At 42.1% G+C, this 16,089-nt stretch overlaps 1 protein-coding gene across 6 annotated transcripts in view; it reads left to right on the top strand.

Moving 5' to 3' along the window:
- NPAS3 (neuronal PAS domain protein 3) overlaps nt 1-16,089 on the top strand; it is an 827,147-nt gene that overhangs the window by 105,284 nt on the left and 705,774 nt on the right. For 4 of the 6 annotated variants that reach the window (XM_040970283.1, XM_040970282.1, XM_040970281.1 and 1 more), the window contains exon 2: nt 1,075-1,164. The exons of the other annotated variants lie outside the window; for them this stretch is intronic. In XM_040970283.1, the coding sequence (XP_040826217.1) occupies nt 1,075-1,164 (90 nt within the window). The remainder of the gene's footprint in view (nt 1-1,074; nt 1,165-16,089) is intronic. 6 annotated transcript variants of the gene reach the window in all.

Here is a 16,089-nt window from a genome sequence, read left to right as displayed (position 1 = left end):
CCAGATATATTTATAGAGATTATAATATTTATAAATACTAAATTTCAGAAAAATAAAAACAGTGATATTAGACCCAATTCTTCTGAGTTTTTATAAAACATGAACATATCTTTGTTTAATAAGATTTTAAACATATAATAGGATTAAAGACTAGATTCTTAATTACCTTTTTTTGGAATCAAATATTACCAGAAATATTACTCTGTGCTGAAAGAAAGGTTTTGGCATTCTTTCTGATACTGTATGTTGATTGCATTACACTATTTTCCTCTAAAATGCAGCAATGTTAGGTCCCTTAAACACTTTTTTTTTCTCTCTGAATGATTTTCAAGACTTTGAATAGAAGGCGATGGTGAGAAGCAACTCTTCAACATTTTTATGTCTATATAATGCAAGGAGTCTCGCATGTATTTATATGCTTAAAGTAACACCGATGAAGAGTGTGTAAGCTTTTTCCCCCTTTTGCCTTAACTGCCGAGAAACCTGCAGCCGCTGTAATCAGCTCATCTCAGGTGCCTGTTAACAGCTAACCCGTGCTCCCCACGGCCTTGCTTGCGTTTCATCCCTAATTGGGTTTTGGTGTGTAAGCGCCAGTACATCCTTTTAGTCAGCAGCGTGCAAACTCTGTATCAACTGAACAAAGCTGGAAAATATATTAACTTGACTAAGGTTTTATAGCTAATTTATAGTCCCCTAGCATTGTGATGCATGATTGAATTAATGACAGTCCGGTAACTGAAACACTAATGGCGTTTGTGTTTAACATTTCCTGTAGAATACAGTTGTGGGTGTTGAGCTTATGTCTTTCTTCCACTTTTATGACTCTGAAATTTAAGAAAAAAAGAAAGAAAAACCTTCTGAAGAAGGACTGAAAAAAGTTTGCTTTTCCTCTGACTACAGTTTTCTAAAAGTGGAAGTTTATGTTCTCAAATGTGTGTATACACTGCAATGTGTGTAGAGCTCAAAAGTGTAAACGCGCAAAATATATTACATTTCAACATACTTGTTATCCTGCCTTCTGGTTGACTGTAGGGAATCTCTAGTCATGTCTGTCTGTTTTTGATGCCTCTACAGAATAACTGCCCAGCATCCTCTGCCCAACCAGTCAGAATGTAGGAAAATCTACAGATATGACGGAATCTACTGTGAATCTACCTACCAGAAGTATGTTGAAATCTTTGTGAGTCTTCCTTCTGGCTCGTGCTTCAGTGCTTGTGGTTGCCAGCTATTCAAAAATATCCTTGCATTGAGACCTTATTTTTTTTATCTAATTTAGTGGGGGAGAACCAAAATCAAATTAGAATAAAATGAAAATAAATATATATATATATAGAGAGAGAGCCTCTCAGATCAACACAGAAAAAGATGTTTATTCTTTTGAAATTGGAGACTAAAAGTTTTTTTTTAATGTGTGTATTAAAGCTCTTAGGTAAGCTTCTTTATATTGCAATAAACAAGTACTTATATGCAAGAAAATCTCGGGAAAATACATTGCACAGGTGCTACGCATCTTAGGGATTTGAAAGGTGTGTTATGTATAAATTAGCTGTCACTTTTTTTCAATCCTGTAATGGAATGATGAGTTGTAATTTGCATAATCCTTTAAGAAGTCAAATTATACTGTCATGTAGCAGACTTAACATGCTAGCTAAGATTTCAGAGCTCTGCAGCTAATTACTATGTACCTTACAGGACAGTTAAATTGAAGTTGAGTCCTCTGTCTTTGCTGCCATTTGCTTTGTCCATTACTTAACAGAATCTGCACTTTGGGTAACAAGGTGTTGTTACTATCGCTAAAATAAACACTGCTCTGGGGGAGGAAATGGCATTTTAATATATCGTAACTTGATGTGTATTGCTTTTGCTAAAAGGAAAGTTTAAAAAAAATCTAAACAGTAATTCAACTGGAGTCATTTAGAAAGGGATAGAAATGTATGGCTGCCAGAGAAGCTATAAACTATTGGTTGAAACAGAATTAGCCTTTAATGAATTAAATTTCCTCGCACAAAGTGTAAAATTACATATGTATAATTCCACTATAGGCATACGTCTTTCTGGATAGATTTTGCAAATATATGTTGTTGTGTTTTTGTCTTCATACTCTTTCTTTTGCAGTAAAGTGACATTTTTGGGGGGAAAGTGCCCCCTCTTTCCCTTTAGAATTCCTTTCTGATTACAAGCTGGTGAGTTTGACTTTTATTTACTCCTGTCTCTGGTTTAGAGCATTTTTCTTTTGTGGTTTCCTTCTTTAAAATCATCAGGAAGTCTTGGTAGCCGTGACAGGTGCGCTGTGAAATGGACACGGAGAGGGATGCTGGATGGAGCTGGGGTCGTTTTCTGGCCGCGCATGATCTGGTGGAGAACTTGGTCACTGGGTCTTCACTCCATACTCGTCTTTGGCCTCATTCTGTGCTATCCCATTGTCCAGCGAGTGTGACTTTTGTGGTCAGACTTGGTGTAATTCTAACTTGAACTTATTCCTGATGATCATTTGTAGACAGCTCCATACCTGTGAGCCAATGGTTGCTGCTGACTGTTGCTGACTGGCTCTGTGTCGCTGAGTTCGTGGCCTTGCTGTGATCTGTGGAAACGTGGAAGGCTTTGGTGGATGGGATGCGTGCCCTTTAAGGACTGAGTGAAAGCAGCTGATAGTGGTTGAGCACTCAGATCAGGGGAGAACAACAACCAACGGCTCCCGTGTGCCACGAAGCCAGTTTCATGTGGTTGAAATCCCTGGCTTCTTGGCGGGTGAGCTGCGGGAGACGGACAGGAGCGCGCACAGGGCCACCAGGATTTTGGTCTGACGGAAGGCTTCACGTCTAGTGGTAGGAATCGCCTCCAAGGCTTGCTTTGCTAAAAATCAGTGTTATTTGTAGTCACGCTAGACACCGTAGGCAGCACAGCTGTGACTGCCAGGGAAGGTCACCAGGGGGATACTCATAACAAGGAAATATTGGCAAATAAATGATGAAGAAGGGGAGGAAATCCCCAAGATGTTAAATTGGAGCACTGTCACGGAGATGATTAACGGGGTTGTGTATTTTAGTGAAGCACTTATCTGAATTGTCTTGAAACTGTAGTGTGCGTTTGCTAGCACCCTTACAAAGCGTGTGGCCCGTCAGCGCCCGGAGGAGAGGAGGCCGGGGATTCTGCTCTCGTTCTCCCCAGTGAGTACTTTCTCCGACTAAGTTGTTGCCCTTTTGCAACTAGAAAGCTGGTGTTCGTGGCCATTGTTTAAAGCATGTGTTTTATTTTTTATTTTTTTCTGTTTCGGGTGTCTCATTTGTTCCGACTAGAACTATTGGTTTGCGTTAGTGTGAGCCATCTTACATTTAAAAAAACTTTGTTGTATGTAGGTTTATTTGAAATTAGAGAAATAATCATACACTTGTTTCAATAGTGAATTCTAAAGCCAGAAGGAATATAAAATGTGTGGTTGTTTTGAAAGACCTGTAATTTATTCAAAATCATGGTGTCAGTTACAGTAACTTTTAGTGCTTGCAATTTCCAGTTTCCAGTTGTAATTGATACTGACTTTGTTGGCAAGGTGTAGGAATAATGGTGCTTTAAGAACTGTATTTTACACATCTCAGTGTTGTATGATAAGCAGTTGGCTTTTTGGGTTTTTTTTTTTTTGCCTAGTTTTAAAACTTTGCTGCTAGATCCCTTATCCCATTTTCACTGGTTTTTCATCCTCTGTGAAGTAGATTTGATTGGGAGATGCCAGAACTCCTTCCCAGTTAGGATACCGGCCAGTTTTTTAACTTGAAAATAAAAAAACAATATAGAGTCTGAAAAAGGAGAAAAAACTTTGAATTTGAGTTTTTGAAAGATACTGATGAGTCAAAGCAAAGGAAGTATTCATAGATGTGAGGCGGGATTGTGCAATCAATCCATAAAAGAAAAACCTGTGTTAAGATTATTTCGGAGGAAAGCAGGAAGAACCAACCTCATAGGCCATTGTGGGCTCGTGCTTTAGGCTGCTCCTCACTCACAGCAGCAGCGTTTAGGCAAGGCTGAGTCCGAGGGGACAGGAACCTCAGTGAGTGTCTGCAAGGCTGTTGCAGCAGGCTCTGCAGCACCCATTTGAAACGGGAGGGTGGAATCCCTGGTTCCTAGACTCAGGGAGAAGCTCCTGGTGAGAAGGTGTTTGTGATTTCGTTTTTAACCTTAAGTAGAACAGGGGTTGTCCTCTCCACCCCAAGCCCCTTTTCTGCCGCTGTGAGATGCATTCCACCTGGATAGCTGGTCAGTGGGAAGCCAGGAGCAAGTGCTGTCTGCACCTGTCCTTGCACATCAGGTGTTGCTAAGTGATCCTGTTCTCTGTCCCTGGGCCTTTTGCATTTTCATATGAACCAACAAGTTCGGTCAGACTTTTCAGGCACTATGGCCTGGGAGGGGGCCCGGGGGGAGGGCATTGCAGAGGGAGTCAAGGTTTTCTTTACCTGAGAAAAGCAAACAGGAGGTGGGATGGTCTGCTCCGTGCAGGGCGGAGTCTGGCATGGGCCCAGAGGCCTGGGTTTGGAGATGAAGAGATTCAGAGTGCAAAGAGCAGAGGAATTAATGAGGACTGGGGAAGAGCAGAGGAGAAAGAGGGAGTAGGGCACTTAGCAGCACTGTTGTTCCTGGAGGAGTGCTAACCGAGTTCCCTGTCTGCTGTGCTATCCAAATTAAGGGGAACAGGACCGATGCCTTGTGCTGGATGATGGAGGATCACCTGGGGAGGGGCCGGACGGAAGGCGGAAAGTTCTCGTGCTGGCGTGTGATTTGATTGGCTGATTGCTCATTCCTCGTCCTGCAACCTCTCTCCCCAATTAGAATAATTTATGATAGCTGTGCTTGGGTCAGTCCTTAACAGTAAATAGAGAAAAGAGTTCGAAATATCTAATGGACTTCATAAGAAACTCGAGTAGATTCTGCATGTTTAAAAAAACATTAAACTCTGTAGTAAGAACTGCTGCAAGCCTTTCAATATCCAGATGAATTCTGATTTCCACACCATGCCTTCCAGACCTCAGCATGATTCCTGGTGACTTCTCCCAGTTAATTTTAGCGTCAAGCCAATGATTTTTTTGACTGTAAATGGCTTACAATTGGCATAGCTTGGAAATGTGAATGATGTGAAAGTGTACTGTTTAGGGCTTATTCCAGGGTAATATGAAGAACAACTATTTTCATTCAGCAAAAGAAGAAAAAGTAATCATCACCCTTAGGCTCTGTACACAGTGTACTGTTTTGAATCACTCAGAGGTGCCCAAGAACACTGCACTGCAGGGGTCCCGAGAACGTCTCTGCCTGAGCTGGGTCTTGAAAGCACAGGAGCAAAGCTGGAAGTAGCACCTAGCACCATGAGGGGTCTTTTAAAAAATGAAGAGGGCCCAGTGCGGTGGCCTAGTGGCTAAAGTCCTCGCCTTGAGCATGCTGGGATCCCATATGGGTGCCAGTTCCAATCCCAGCAGCCCCACTTCCCATCCAGTTCCCTGCTTGTGGCCTGGGAAAGCAGTGGAGGACGGCCCAACCCCTTGGGACCCTGCACCTGTGTGGGAGACATGGAAAAGCCCCTGGATCCTGGCTTCGGACCAGCTCAGCTCCAGCCATTGTGGCCACTTGGGGAGTGAATCAGTGGAAGGAAGATCTTCCTCTCTGTCTCCTCTGTGTATATTTGACTTTGCAATAATAAATAAATAAATCTTTAAAAAATCACTGCAGAAGCATAGGCCAAATCTGAGGGATACAGACGCAGACGCACAGGCACTGAAGCATACACAGGAGAGAGCTGGGAAAATAGTGACTGCCCCTCCACTGGTGTTCTCTGCAGTTGCTGTAATGGCCTGGGCCAAGTCAGGGGAACGGCATGACCAGGAACTCAGCTCAGATCTCCGTGTGGCTGATGAGGAACCGTTCGCTGGAGTCTTCACTGCAGCATTCCTGGTTGTGTGTTAACAGGAAGCCTAAGTCGGGGGCCAGAGCTGGGTTTCAAGGTCAAATACTCTGATTCGGATTGTGGGCATCCTAGCTGGACTGTTAGCACCTGGCAAACTACTGCACCCTACGTGGCCTGTTACTAATAGTTAAGGTGTTTGTCCAGGTAGAGGAGATCATTTGAGTTTGGGGAGGAGCGAGAAGGCATGTGTGTGTGAGACCTGTGGCTTCAGCAAGAACAGAGGGCTGGGGAAGGGTGCCAGCAGGGGCTGTGGGGGAGGAATGGGAAGGACTGCCATCCTGTGTGTGTCTCAGCAGTAGTCTCCGGGAAGTGGGCAGGAACTGGGACTGTGTGCAGGGGGCTTTCTTTGGTGGGCAAGATTATATCCCTGCTGTGGGAGCAGCCAGAGCTTCAAGCCCCTTTCCTGTTTCTCAGTACAGTAGCCTGCTTTGTTAGGTAGAATGGGAAGTTGTGCTGGTGACATCTAGTTGTTTTTGGCTTATAAGTAACTTGAGGACTCTTCCAATAGGAAATCAAGGTTGGGAGTTGTCTACAAAATTTTTTTTGGTTTTTTTTTTTTTCTTTCTCTGAGTGAAGATGCTCCAATGTCTGTCTTTCCTCCTCATCAAGCACTTGTAATTCAAGGTATATGATGCCAGACAGCAAAAATGGATAGGCACTGGCAGCATGATTTAGAATGAAAGAATATTAATTGGCTTCACCCGAGTGTATATTTTCATTATAAGGAAAGTGACTGCCTAGATTTTTTTAAAAAATTGGTTAGTGACACACCTGCAGTCTGAGAACTATAGAAATGTGAGAGCAGAAATGTAGAGCTCAGGGTGAGAGGAATAGAGCCACAATGAGCCTTTTATAGAGCTGCTGTTCAATTGCAGTGTTCAATCACTAACAGGTGGTTTCAGACAGGTGAACATGCCTGTACTGTAAAAATAACACAGTAAACTTCAAGTTTATAAAAATTATGATTTTTGATAAATTCTTCAGACCTTAAAAATAGCTCGTTCTTTGAGGGGGGCGGTTAATGTGTCCTTTGTGAATCTTTGGGCTCCATGCATTAGTGTTCTTTGCCTATGAACATCCTGCTATAAAGGTGTGCGAGTCTGCAGAATGGTATTTATTCCTTGCTGGAGGTGATTAGATTGCCTGGAAAAGGATCTGGGTTTGCTTCTAGGTCCACAGTCATCCAGTAGGGGTGGAACATTTGGTTAAGTTGCTTAAACCTTTGAGCATCTGTTTTCTCACCTTTCGAAATGAGGTTAAAAATAGTCACAATTTCTTTTGAAGATGAATATAATGAGAATATTACTATTTTTTAAAAAGATTTATTTATTTTTATTGCAAAGCCAGATATACAGAGAGGAGGAAAGACAGAGAGGAAGATCATCCACCCGATGGTTCACTCCCCAAGCGGCCACAATGGCGGGAGCTGAGCCATTTCAAAGCCAGGAGCCAGGAGCTCCTCTGGGTCTCCCAAGAAGGTGCAGAGTCCCCAAGCTCTGGGCCGTCCTCCACTGCTTTCCCAGGCCACAAGCAGGGAGTTGGATAGGAAGTGGAGCTGCCGAGATTGGAACCAGTGCCCATATGGGATCCCAGCGTGCAAGGTGAGGACCTTAACCACTGCGCTATCGCGCTGGGCCAGAGAATGTTACTATTATTTTTTCTTTAAAAAAATCTGTATTAAAAGGCAAAGCGACCGTGGGGTGAGAGAAAGAAAAAGAGATCCTTCTCAGATTCAGTCCCCAAATGTCTGCAGCAGGCAGGTGTGGACCAGGTTGAAGCTAGGAGTCTAGAGTTCCATTAGAGCTCCCATTCATCCCAGATCAGATATTTTGGGGATGCAGCAGTGATGGCTTAAATGACTAAGTCCTCAACACCCACATGGGAGACCTGGCTTACGTCACTAGCCTGACCTAGCCCAGGCCATTACAGAGTAAACCAGTGGATGGGGGCAGATACTGTCTTCCCAGCTCTCTCCTTCTGTGTGTTTCTTTACTTATGTCAGGGACACAAGTACTCGGATTATCATCCTCTGTCTTTCCAGGCACATGAGCAGGATCCTGGATCAGAGGTAGAATAGCCAGCACTTGAACCCGCACTCAGATATGAGGTGGGGGCATCCCAGCAATATGTTAGCTTGGTACACCAAAATGCTGGGCCTCTTAATGGTACTTTAAAAACCTTTTTTTTTTTTTTTTTAATTTTATGGTACAATTCCGTAGGTTCTGAGAGTTCCCCACCCTTTTAATGATACTTTACAGGATGTAAAGCTCTGTGACAGTCTGTTTCTTTATAAGCCTTGGAATAAATGGTATACGTTAGGTGTGTTTTTTCCTGCTTTACAGTTAAGAGCCTTACTGAGCTGTAGGGGCTCATAGAAGGTTAAGAAGGTAGGATGTGGTGGCTTAGCATCCCCAAACTTTGGCCCACTGGCCTCTTCAACGCCTTGTTTTCTTCTGATCATTGTTTTGTGGGGATTTTATTGGAACAGGACCACACTCCATCATTTGTCTATTGTCTAACTCCTTTCCCGCTACACTGAATTGAGTGGTGGTGGCAGATATCATATGGCTCTCGAGACTCGCCTGGGAGGCTACCTGAAAAATGCCATGGAAAATGGAATAAAATTGATTCTAATGTAAAAATAATCAAGCCCAGGCCTGTGAGTGACCTTCAGAAGGCTCGTGGGAAGTATGTATTGTGAAGAAACTATGCATGGATTTCAAAAATTGTTGTACCAAGATAAGGTTCACTTGTAATTTGATTTTCTTTTTCTGTGAGTTTTTGAAGTATTCATGTATTTATAGTGTGGCCTGGAAAAAGTGTGCTGACTTCTGCATTCAACTTCAAGATTTCAAAATGGGGCGGTGCTTGGTGTGTGTTGCCCTTTGAGATGAATACGCTCTGCTGGTCTCCCACTTAAGGTCCAGCTGCTCAACCCATAGAGCCCTTGACTCCCAAGTGGAAATCAAGCAAGCAGTAAGATAAGTTATCAGGACTATGGAGACAGTGCCGAACTTCAAGTTCCAAAAGGAACACTCTGAATTGTGTGTTCTCCTTACTTATTACTATGGTTTAGGTCGTATAACTTCAAGAAGCTCCATTTTTTTTTTTTTTTTGTAGCAGTAAGTCCGGTGCTTCCAGTGCAGGGGATGATTGGAAATTGTGAATATTAAGGATCTCTGTCATTTTTATATAGTGGAATACTTTACAGTTTTGAGAATTGAAGAAAATACGTTCTTTGTGGAAAATATTTAGTGTACCATAGAAAAGCCACGTAAACTAAAAAGTACCATGATCTGTCTTATTAAAAAATTATGTGTAACTAGTGTGTTACTAGTGTAATTGCTGATGAAAAAAAGCATGTTGCAGGATTTACTTCTTTTAACAAGAAGGTGAATAATTAGCAAAACCTTCCTTATAGTCCTATCACCAACAAAGAAATGACATTGTGTTAGAATTTTGATTACCTGTACTTGTTTTAGTGAAGTCCTTATCTTATGCTCAGTAAATGGGCCCGATTTTGTATTACCTTGAAACTTAAAGAACTGGCAGGCTTTGGGCGTTCAGCTTGTGTTGTGGGGTATCTTACAATGCTGTTCACTAAGTCAGATGCTATGGTTTTGTGTTGGAATGGAATCTTCCTAAATTTGGTACAATGGATATTTTGTCCTCTTCTTTCGGAACTGTACTTTTTTGAATGAAGGCTCAGATCTTCCTTCTGGAATCTTTAGAAATGCAATCCAACAGTGTTTAGAAAAAGTGGCAGCGTCATTTGTAATTGACCACTTGTAGATAACCACCGTTAACAATTTTTATTTTCTAAAGATGTATTTCTCCAACTTTGCCTTGAGAGAGAGAGAGAGCAAGCGAGCAAGCTCAAGATCCAGCCATCTTTCACTCACAGGTTCACTCCTGAAGTGGCTGCAATGGTTGGGGTTGGATAAGGCTGAAGCCAGGAGTGAAGAGCTTCTTCCAGTTATCCCACGTGAGTGCAGGAGCCCAACTACTTGGGCTGTCTTGCACAGAGCTTGGCTGAATGTGGAGTAGCCATGACTTTAACAGGTGCCTGTGTAAGTGGTTGGCTTGCACAGAGCGGCTTTACCTACTGTGCCACAGTGCTAGCCGCAACAATTTTCTACCCCATACAATCTTTTTGTAGTGACATGCATATAACCTTTGTTGGAATTTCTTCCAATATATAGCTATTTTTTCTTAAATTCTCCCCCCTGCATCTACTGCTGGAATGCCTCTAGGACAATTCTGGGGTCAAGTATTCTAACCTGTAATGAATAGATACTGTTTAGGAGATGCTGAGATCTGTATGGCCCACTACTATGCAGAAACCACGTTCTGAGGAGATGTGCTCCCTGACGTCTCACATGTTGTTTTCCTGAAGTACTTTTTTTTTATCCACTTTCCAGGTTTCTGTGGCTTGTTTTTACTAAGGTGATTTAAATTCCTTGTGGATTCACTTATTACTGATAACATTTTTGGCAGAAAAATCTTTCTTTACTATTTGAATGTTTTGGTGTTCAGATAGTGCATTATGTTGATATGAAGGTAGTTTTGCAAGTTTTCAAATGAAATTAATGGGGTGAGGTGGGCTGAATAGGCTGGCATATATATATAGATATAGATATATAGAATATGTGTACATATGAGTAGGAACTTGTAAATGATGAGATTTTCGTTTCCTGGCTCTGTTATAGAATCATTCTCTTACATGCCCTTGCTGCTACCTCCTTATGTTGGTGGCTTAAAGAATTCTCTGGACTGTGCTCAGTATGAAGATGTTTAGTTTTCCAAACTCAGGAACTGGGTTCTTTGAGTATTTGGGTTCAATAACCAGAATGTTAAAAAAAACTTTGGTGATTTTCCTTTGGCACACTCAGGACTTTTGCGATTCAGATATGGCTGTAAGAGTTCTCTGAGCTAGAGTGCTTGGGGTTGATGTAATTATATGGAGTTTATTGAGTCTAAGTTAAAAATCTGATTTCCCTTCCCCTCTCTGAACCTGTTGACACAGGATCCCCGAGCCTCAGGCTTGGCTACGTCTCATGTGTTAATAGTGAGGAGAAGGCTATTTCTCTCAGTAGTCATTTTCACCTACTTGCATTACAACCACTGTAAGTTTTCATAACAGCATCATTTCCCTGACTGTTGTGTGTCAGGGGTGCTCACAAGGAATCCCATCAAGTTGTAGGCCTTCTGTCTTCTTGAATCTGGGAAATCCAGTCTTTTTGTATGATTCTTCTCTTGGCTTTCTTCTCCAGCTCTGCCAACAGAACTATTTTAAGAGTGATTGAGTTTGGCTCCATTGGGCGGAAAGACTCCAGTCTTGTGTTCCGTAGGCACCACCTGGATCTGCTGGTGAAGGATGTATTCTTGCCGGCCTTGAAGTTGGATCTTGGCTTGCTTCCTAGGGAAGCAGCGTGCTTTCCCTAGGAGGTTTAAAAGCTTTCAAGGGGAAAATCACAAGCGTGTTGATCCTTATTACCTGGAGAAAGCACTGGTTTCTAAAGTCTTGGGTTAGTATCAGCATTAGTGGTGGTATTCATGTTTTCCAGTTTTTCAAAGAAGTTTGGAGATCGTAGCCAATGGAGATGAGAATGGGATATTAGAGGTTATTCCTGAGCTCTTGTTAAATTCATGATCAGTACATTAATCTAATGGCAAGTCTGTTTACTTCCTTCTCTGGATGGTACCTGCCCAGAGATAGTAATGATTCATATCTAGCTGGCAGGAATTAAGAATTATTTTTTTGTTTAATTTGTCATGGTGCTTGTGAAATGCCTCAGGAAAAGACTTGAAAAGTATAATTATGTGCTGGCAGATTTTTAAGTAGTTTGCTTTTTACAAGGGTCTGCTGGCAAGTTTGGTTCAGAGGAATCGTCTTTTTATTCAGTCTGTTCAGGAGAAATTTACAGAACATAAATACTTGCTGTGGTGGTATCTTCTGAGTGCCAGGCTCTGAGATAAATTCACGAGACAGTTAATACAATTGCGTTTCCTCTGCCACCAAAAGGGAGCAGTCATTGATGCCAAGGCCTTCCATTGTGGGGATGACAGCGTCTTGCACTCCTCATGGTGAGCAAGTGTTAGTTTCGCCATTCCATACACAGAGAAAGGACGCAGAACAGGGCTCCTATAATTGATCAGGCAGGAATTGGAAAGAAGGGAAGGAACACATGCCAATATGTTGTTGTGTGGTCTGCCTGCATATTTGTAACTGAACTGAACAACCATTCTAGGAGTGGATCACAGTATTTGGATCTTGAGAAAGTGGAGGCTCTGAGAGGTCGGGAAAGTTGCTCCATCCACACAGCTGGTCGCTAGGAGGCCAAGCCTGGTCTGCCTCATCTGACTATACACCTTCTTTCGTCTGGATGCCATGGCCCAGTGGCGCATAATGATACTTTACCTCGGGAAAACATCCATTTCCTACTCGGGGATGGTCTGTTGGAACCTATTTTTGCAAAAGAATAAGACCCGAAGGAACTTAAAGCCATGCTTAGGGAGGAAGGAGATTTGTTAGGCTTGCACATCAGTCATCGAAAACATCCCTAACCATTGTCCTTTGTGTGAAGCTATGGACTCCCTGGCATGCGGCCAGTTAGTTCCCCATCAAGGAAGTGGCATCTATCCTTCACCACAGTTATCACACCCAGTGGACGAAGCTCAGCTTTGTAATCTCAGTTCATACTGTCTCTCAGACTGGTTTTGAATTTTCAAACCACTTGACATTTCTACTTGTGTTCCACTACACATTAAACTCTACATATGATGGCCCTGGCCATTTCTGATTGAGCCTTTGTTTGATCTTGATCTTAATAATTGTCCAAGCTCTGCCTTGGAATCATCCTTTTCTGCCTTGCTCTGGTCTGAGATACTCTAGTTGTAGAATGATTTCCTTGAAAATTCTTCCCTCTTTTCCATCTCCACATGTAAGGTATTATTTCATGCCTACCAGGTCTGCTTATCAGTTTGATGCAGATAAATAAATACTTGAGTCTTATGTATATAAATTGCCATGTTCATGGATGGGTACCTCGTAAATAAGGGCCAGGTTAAAATAGTGTTTCTAACCCATTTGCTTGTCCAGCCGCATAGACTGATCTTTCTCATGGCAGAGTGTGTGGTAGCTTAGCTTACTGTAGAATATCAGTAGGTCTTTACTCTGGTCAGCTTTTGGTTCTCCTAAGCACCCAGGATTTGTTCCTGTCACCAGCTTTCTGCGCTTGTTCAGCACAACAGGTGCTGTGGTGCTTTTGCTTGCTCCTCTGTGAGATCTTTCTAAGTTTATCTACACGGATTTCTTCCTTTTCTTAGTTGAATGGCTTAACAGAGTGCCTTCCATAGCCAAGAATGAGCACTAAAGGATGTATTAGTGAAGAAAGGCTTGAAACCTCGTCCTCTTTGTTGCATGACATTAATGACAGGGAGTCAAAAATACAACTTAGAAGGAAGGTTGTCCTATACTATGTGATTTGATGGTACTGTAGAGTGTCAAAGATCAAGAAGGAGTTAAGGGAGGTGGGTTGGTTGTGCTTTCAAGTACATTAGGCCCATAGGAAACAACGATGCTTGAGCAGACTTTGAGATGAATCTGGGACATCCTGATGGCTGGGACAATATTTCAGGGACAGTGCCCAATCCTACAAAGGTTCTGAAGAGGAGAGGTCTTGATGTGCTCCAAGAAGAGACCAGGATGGCAGGGCAGGAATGAGCAGCGAGGGCTGTGGTGGGAGAGCAGACAGGGAGGGGAGTAGGAGCCAGTACAGGACAGGTCAGACTTGACCTCTACCTGAAATGGGACGTTGGGATTATTTGGGGTTGGGAGACAGTGGCATCTAATGCATTTTCAGAGTCAGTTTTTTGTTTGTTTGTTTTGCTAGCGGAGTCTCAGCCTCAGTGGGCAGGGATGGAAGCAGGTTGGGCCAAGCTTAGTGCATTTCCTTATCACTAAGGTGACTCCTACCAAAAGTGTGCAAGTGGAGCTGGTGGGGAGAATTTGGATTTTGATGTTTTTGGAGGAAAAGCCAACTGTATTTCCTGACAAGTCATGTTTGAGGGAGAGGGAGGATATAAAAGAATGAAGTTAAGTTGAAATCCAAGATTAAACCCTACAGTATCATTTCCTGTGTATCCTGTCTGTGCAGCATTCAATCATAAGTATGCAAGGAAATAATTTTCAGGAACTCATAGATTTAGAGATGAGGCATGACATACAGAAATTAAATAGGAAGAGGCTCTCTTGCTCGCTCTCTCAGTCTTTTTTTTGCTCTGTGTGTGTCAGTATGGGTAATCTCAAGGAAATGCCCACTTCTTTAAAGATACTTGTTCATTTATTGACTCCTCAAACATTTTAAAAGGGCCTTGTTAAAGCAGTGTTCTTAGGTCTCAGCAGAGCTAACTGCAATTACAAAATTTTAGTGCAGTGGCTAGAAGTACAGGCGTTGATTTGAGACTAGAGTTGTACATACCCAAGTTGCATTATATTTGCTGATGATTTTGAACAGGTTACAAAAACTGTCGGTTTTCCCATATGCAAAATGATAAAGCATCTCATAGGGCTTATCATGAGAGTAAATGATGTACTTCATGTAGGCTGTGTGGAACCATGTCTGGCACATACCAAGTAGCTGAAATCATGTTTACCGTTCTGAAGTATTAAGGAAAAATTATAAAAAAAGAAATTAACCGGTGGAGTGACTTACCATTCCATCTTGAACCATTCATCATCAAAATCTATCAAAATATGTGGTTAATAAATGCGAGTAAGAAGGTCTTGCACTAAACCTTCCTCTCCAGGTGATGGTTAAACAAATAACTTGGGGAATTGCACTGCAGTCAGCTCGACTACTTGCTTGTCTCTAGAGGTGGACATGGGGGCTGGTCAACAGTCCTTCTGGGTGCATATGATTGACAGACTGGCAAGCTGAATATAAATATCTAACACATAAAAGATCAATGTTTTCTTATTATTTTTTAGCTTACAAATGTTGGTTATGTATTAAAATGAGAAAAATAATTTTCAGGATAGATATGACTTTCCTAGTACATAAAAGCAGGAGATCACATCATGGAAGGGATATTATTTTTTTGTCCAAATACAGGAAATTACTATTTTCCCCTCCATGTTTATATTTTGATACCTAATATCTCCCTTATTTTTTTTTCTTTCCTGTGGTGGTTGTTCCTTTTATCCCTGTTATTATCAGCAGCCTGCTTGGCTTCCCCATCCAGGAAGGAGTAGCATGTTGGGACGAGGCAGCTTGGGCAGACATCTTGAATGTCAGAGGTGACTTGAAGGACTGCTTAATTCTGCTTTCGTTGTGCTTGGCACTTCTGTGAAGCACTTGGGTTCTCTAGGAGCTCGATATTCCTATTTCCATCCCTTATATCCTTAATGGCAATGGAGAGGGTGGCTGTGAATGAGTAGCAGGTCAATATTGAACAGGGAGGGCTTTTGATTAACTTCGTGGATCATTATTTGGACATAGCCTGCAATCAGAACAGGTCCATCACTCATGGTCACAGCTCTTGGCATGGAGCTGGGGGCTTCAGGCTGCCATTTGGGAAGCTGAGGATGCCTTCTTTGTTATGGAGCCAGGTCTGCATGCATGCAATCCTGGGCTAGTTACAATTGTCAGATGTGCAAAACCATGACCCGTCAGTACAGTAATGAATGAAAAATATAAGGGGACTTCAAAAAAAACTCCTGGTAAATGATTATAAAAAACAAGGCATGGATTTTTGTGTCAAAATAAACTGATTTTTTCAAATTTCATTCCATGATCCTTCCTTTTCAAGTTCCTTTCAGTTTGATACACTAAAGCACAAAATGCTTAAGAGGGAATTTGTGTTGTGAACATACAAACATATTAGGTCACGTTTCTGATAACCTGTTGAAGTATATAGCAGGGTGAGTACTCTTGACTTTTTAGCAAGGATCAGAAATCCTTTTGCTAATATGGAATATAGAAAAATTTGACAGCCTGAGTAAACTTTCGGTCTTGCTACTTTCTGCTCAGAGCTCATTTTAGCTCTTGTTTTCCTAGGTTTGATCTGTACCACCTAAAGGGCACAAATCACCTAATGGACAGAATTTACCCCTGTGACACTTTAACATAGAGGGTTGGTCA

The sequence above is a fragment of the Ochotona curzoniae genome, unplaced genomic scaffold (assembly GCF_017591425.1).
Source record: "Ochotona curzoniae isolate NIBS_2020 unplaced genomic scaffold, NIBS_Ocur_1.0 scaffold_4701, whole genome shotgun sequence".
Taxonomy (NCBI): Eukaryota; Metazoa; Chordata; class Mammalia; order Lagomorpha; family Ochotonidae; genus Ochotona; species Ochotona curzoniae.
Note: the sequence above shows the minus strand (reverse complement) of the source record. Positions and strands in the feature narration are given on the sequence as shown.